Source organism: Limulus polyphemus, unplaced genomic scaffold (genome assembly GCF_000517525.1).
Source record: "Limulus polyphemus unplaced genomic scaffold, Limulus_polyphemus-2.1.2 Scaffold4351, whole genome shotgun sequence".
Classification (NCBI taxonomy): domain Eukaryota; kingdom Metazoa; phylum Arthropoda; class Merostomata; order Xiphosura; family Limulidae; genus Limulus; species Limulus polyphemus.
The window spans coordinates 53,274-59,131 of NW_013669961.1; the positions used below are offsets into that span (position 1 = coordinate 53,274).

The following is a 5,858-nucleotide window of genomic DNA, read 5'->3' on the forward strand; positions in this document are numbered from 1 at the left end:
GTCATCACCACCCACCACCAACTCTTGGGTTACTCTTTTACCAACGAATAGTTGGATTGACCGTCACATTATAACGCCCCCACGGCTGAAAGGGCGAGCATGTTTGGTGTGACGGGGATTCGAACCCGCGACCCTAAGATTGGGAGTCGAGCGCCCTAACCACCTGGCCATGCCGGGCCTGAAAATAGAGGTGTGCAGAAATGTTCAGTAACAGATTTTGCCATTGGTCAGCGTAAGCCAAATGCTTATTAATAGTTCTTCTCATTGGCTTGTGTAAAACAAATGCTTATTAATAAATCTTTCCATTGGTCTGTTAAAATAAATGCTTATTAATAGCTCTTCTAATTAGCTTTTATAAAACAAATGTTTATTGATAAGTCTTTCCATTGGTCAATTAAAATAAATGCTTATTAATAGCTCTTCTAATTGGCTTGTGTAAAACAAGTGTTTATTGATAAGTCTTTCCATTGGTCAATTAAAATAAATGCTTATTAATGGCTCTTCTAATTGGCTTGTGTAAAACAAGTGTTTATTGATAAGTCTTTCCATTGGTCTGTTAAAATAAATGCTTATTAATAGCTCTTCTAATTGGCTTGTGTAAAACAAGTGTTTATTGATAAGTCTTTCCATTGGTCAATTAAAATAAATGCTTATTAATGGCTCTTCTAATTGGCTTGTGTAAAACAAGTGTTTATTGATAAGTCTTTCCATTGGTCTGTTAAAATAAATGCTTATTAATAGCTCTTCTAATTGGCTTGTGTAAAACAAGTGTTTATTGATAAGTCTTTCCATTGGTCTGTTAAAATAAATGCTTATTAATAGCTCTTCTAATTGGCTTGTGTAAAACAAATGAGTATTCATAAATCTTCTACTTTGTGTGTACACGTCTTAATCTGATTCAATATTTTACACTCACGAACAGGACTCAGGAGGAATAAGGAAGAAGAATGGCTGTGATCCTTCAGGACCACAGAACTAATGCTTTGGAGTTGAAGGAACTCCACCAGACGAACAACGTATCTCAGTTTCAAGGTGTAGTTTGGAGTGAACTTTCTGAAGACCTCACAGACCTTCCTAACTCGTCGCACTTTACAGACCAATCTTTATCGTTAGAAGTGCACGTTGCGGGTCTGCTGGTAATTCTTACAGCTAGCTCAATTAGTAATGGTCTTGCTTTGCTCGTGTTTTACAAAAAGCCACTTCTACGTACCAGTTCCAATAGGTTTGTGTTAAATTTGTCAGTGACCCACATGTTGCATTCCGTGCTCGTGTTGCCATTCACAGTAATTTCGGTTATTCATGAAGGATGGATATTTGGTGACATCTGGTGTCAAGGGAGCGGAGTCATGTCACTTTGTCTGGGTTTAGAAACAGCATTTTCTTTGGTCTTGATATCTATGGACAGAAATAGAGCAGTGAACAGCCCTCTACAATACACCTCTTCCACGACGAAACGCAGAACAGTATATCTCATCATTGGAAGCTGGTCCTTGTCGGTTCTTCTAGTTTTGCCGACAGCAACTGGTGTCTCGAAAATTAAGTTCAAACCTTCCTGGAATCACTGTGTACTTTCTGGTCCTCTAGGTGACTCCGTGAACATACTTTATGCTGCGCTATTGACCTCTACCGGGTTCTTGCTTCCTTTCATCAAGATAAGTTCGATTTATTTCTCCATGCTTCAAGCTGCTCGTGCTAATAATGCGCGGGCGCGAAAGCACAGTCTAGGAACCATCATCCCTGATGCTCAAATTCCAGATTCTTCGACCAAGGGTTCGAACCCCTCCGTTCCAAAGACAAAATCTTGTCGGCGCAGCTCCAACACCAGCCAATCTTCCGTGTTTGGAGACGAATGGAAAGCCATTCGAACTGGACTCTTAGTGAGCACTTCTTTTCTGTTTTGCTGGGGTCCTTACTTCATAGTTTTATTTGTAAGTAGCTTTGTTAGTGAAGACAACTGGATGCCACCGTACTTTGCAGAATTGGTTAGTTTAATGGCGGTGGCGTCAGCTATTATTGATCCATACATTTATGTTTTTCGAAACAAAGCAGTTCGAAAGAACGTCAAAAGACTTTTTTTGTGTTCCAGCAATGCTTCTCATTTACCGAGCGTGAGAAACCGAAAACCACAGCAAGTGCCCAGTACAGCAGTGCTAAAACTGACATCTGGAAACACTGTAGAACACATCGTGGTTCCCTCAGTGGGTAACTCAGCTCTCCCCTCGAAGAACAAAGACGTGAAGAATAATTCAGAAATATTTTCTCAGTCGAACCAGAGCTACACAGGTGAACTTTTTGATAACTTTGTGTGCTACCCACCGAAAGATATTCCGATTATCAACCAAAAAGTATTGATTACTGAGACAAAAGGAGATGAGAACTGTACACCACACAGGTCTATCAGACCAGCTGAAAGAGTTGAAAAATCCTTAATGTTTTATCTGTTCACTCCATCTTCCAGTAGTCTCTAAAGATAATTAATTGTGTTTAGAATATTTCCCTCGACATTATCCTCTATTATATCAAAGTACATACATATATTTATCTATTTATACATTTCAATGTGTAAAGCACCATGTATTTAGAAATAATCCCTAATGAAGTTCATGTTTGTTGGCCAAATGTAATTTTCGTATCGAAATATCTTATAATATTGACGTTTGATTTTGGCGTATAGATTCTAGTTATATAAGAGAGAGAGAAAGAGACTTATTGCACTTTGTAAACTTTGTTTAGCCTTAACTACTTAGGTTATTTTACCATTTGTTTCTACAGAAAGAAAACAAGCGTTTTAAGTTTGTTAATGGTTGCACGAAGTTTAAATACCGTTTTCTTTTACCATCTGAATAACAGTGACGATATATATATGACAAAAAACAGTACTGTCTGTTCGTGGCCTATGCTACAGTTTTACCCACTAATGATGTATGACAACAAACAGTGCTGTCTGTTTGTGGCTTATGCTACAGTTTTACCCACCAATGATGCATGACAAGAAACAGTGCTGTCTGTTCGTGGCTTATGCTACAGTTTTACCCACCAATGATGTATGACAAAAAACAGTGCTGTCTGTTCGTGGCTTATTCTACAGTTTTACCCACTAATGATGCATGACAAGAAACAGTGCTGTCTGTTCGTGGCTTATGCTACAGTTTTACCCACCAATGATGCATGACAAGAAACAGTGCTGTCTGTTCGTGGCTTATGCTACAGTTTTACCCACCAATGATGCATGACAAGAAACAGTGCTGTCTGCTCGTGGCTTATGCTACAGTTTTACCCACTAATGATGCATGACAAGAAAGAGTGCTCTCTGTTCGTGGCTTATGCTACAGTTTTTATCCACTAATGATGCATGACAAGAAACAGTGCTGTCTGTTCGTGGCTTATGCTACAGTTTTTACCCACTAATGATGCATGACAAGAAACAGTGCTGTCTGTTTGTGGTTTATGTTACAGTTTTACCCACTAATGATGCATGTCTGTTCGAGGTAAAGTTTTACCCACTAATGAGTATGCGCGTATTATTCATGTGATTGTCTCACTACAGTAATCAACTACAGGATACCTATCATATTTGTAACTATTCACCTTTTAACCTAACAATGGCAATGAGTAAACTACAGCACCGCAAGCCTAGAAAAGATGTACATTCCGCCATTTTAGAAACCGAAAACAAAGATTGTTTGTCTGTAGGCCAAATATTTGTTAGCAGGAAAAGTTCCCGTCTTTTATTGAGGTGTTCTTTCTGGTGCTGTGTACGGAATTGAGCGAATTATAAAGCTAATACGATGATACTTTATTTAGTTCAAATATTTGTACGTTTAGCAAGTTTTTTTTTCACGACTATATGATATATATTTTGTATATGTAGATTTTTATTTTTTGACAAACTGAATGTGGTACATACTTGAGAACAATATCGTTTGAAAAACTTAAGGAAACACTTTTCGTCCATCTAAAAGTTTATCGTCATTCAGAAGCGATAAAAATGGATAATCTAAAAACTGTAATTCTAATCTTAAATTATGCATTAGAGGATAAGGTAGGCACTAGAGCAGCGCGCGCTGGAGGTTTTAGTTTCAGCTCTGTTTGGAATACTTCGCTTGTCATTCTCTTCGTAAGCAGTGTGTTTCACACTTGATTAAACCAGTTATTTTCCTTGGTACTTTAGGAAATATAATTTTAGCATCTTTTGTCTATTGTGATTTGTCTTGACTTCGCTATGTATGCGTAAAGAAAAGAAATAGCCTAAAGTATTTACTGAAAGATAGTTCTAACGCAAACATGTGTTGACATTTGAAATGTTCAAACTTATGTCTCTGTTTTTGAAAATTCATGTACAGAATTAATAGCAACAGATAACTCAATAGAAAGGAAATTATTCATTATTTGAAACTTAGAAGATACAGGCAAAACTTTACTATGTAAACCGAGTGTCAAAAGACACAAATTAAGTTAGGCCTAATAAAATAAGTGTCTTTTGATTCAGGCAAAACTTTACTATGTAAACGAAGTGTCAAAACACACATTTAAGTTAGACCTAATAAAATACGTGTCTTTTGATCCAGGCAAACTTTACTATGTAAACGAAGTGTCAAAACACACATTTAAGTTAGGCCTAATAAAATACATGTCTTTCGATCCAGGCAAAACTTTACTATGTAAACGAAGTATCAAAACACACATTTAAGTTAGGCCTAATAAAATACTTGTCTTTCGATCCAGGCAAAACTTTACTATGTAAACGAAGTGTCAAACACACATTTAAGTTAGGCCTAATAAAATACGTGTCTTTTGAGCTGCGGCGTATTTTTAGTATTATTATTCTTGGAATACCTCCGAAAGGTCGGGATTTGATAAGATCTGTATAGAACATTACTTGCAGTAGACTTATGACGAAATCCTGACCACTTGGGTGCCTGATTAAGTGTTAATCCATCTATTCTGTTTAAGCCATTTCAATTTTATAGGGTTGGAATCAGAACGTTTTTTTAAAATAATTTTCTGTATGAAGAAGTGTTTTTCAAGTATTTTTAAATAACTTATTTCGTTTATATTACAACATATGTTAAATGAAATGACATGATTAATTCCACCCCTATTATTCTTCACTGAAAGGTCACTATTCAGTATTGGTCCATGGTAAGCCAAACATTGTAATGCGAACTTAAATCAGTAATTAAGGTCAGACAAAAGTAAAACGTCAACTTGCCCAGAAAGGCAAATATGTTCCTTAGAGTGCTATATTAGTGACGCATGAACCGAGAACTCCCCCACCTCTAGAAAAAGTGAGAGCGCCAGCTCAAGTAGGGGACCAAAAAACAAACAAAAAAACTTACACTTAGAGATTTAAAATTAAAAAAAAGAAAGATACATATTGTATAGTATTACTAGTCACTGAATAGCAATACCCTTCACGTGTTGCGGGGTGGCTTTCAGAGGGTGTTTTGACCCCCCCCCCCCCCGGTAGAGGGGCTACGCCACATAGATAAGGACAGTTCCTTGGCCTGCAAAGTAAGGTTCTGCTACCTCCAAAACTGTGGGAGGACAGACAAACAAGCTCACACTGACGAACAAACAAGTTCACATACAACATGCATAAATGGAGGATAACAGTAATTAAAACGAGTTTTGATAGCCATGAAAGTAAAGCACTAAAATAGTTTATACTGCTTTGTTCGAACATTAACCTTAGAAGTTTCAAAATGAAGAGGAGAAAGCTACTTATATGATACAAAACGTCCATAAAAGAAGCAGGAATATTGGTAGAAAAACAATATAACGAAAAAAAAAATGAAACATTAGGGAGAGGGTTTGTTTGTTTGTTATGGATTTCGTGCAAAGCTACACGAGGGCTA

General features: G+C 37.0%; 1 protein-coding gene across 1 annotated transcript in view; it reads left to right on the forward strand.

Moving 5' to 3' along the window:
• LOC106471007 (G-protein coupled receptor 161-like) overlaps nt 1-5,842 on the forward strand; it is a 36,220-nt gene extending 30,378 nt beyond the window's left edge. Inside the window, exon 2 of the mRNA XM_022399641.1 lies at nt 923-5,842. Coding sequence (XP_022255349.1) covers nt 948-2,468 — 1,521 coding nt within the window. The 5' untranslated portion in view covers nt 923-947 and the 3' untranslated portion in view covers nt 2,469-5,842. The remainder of the gene's footprint in view (nt 1-922) is intronic.
• Nucleotides 5,843-5,858: the final 16 nt, after the last annotated feature.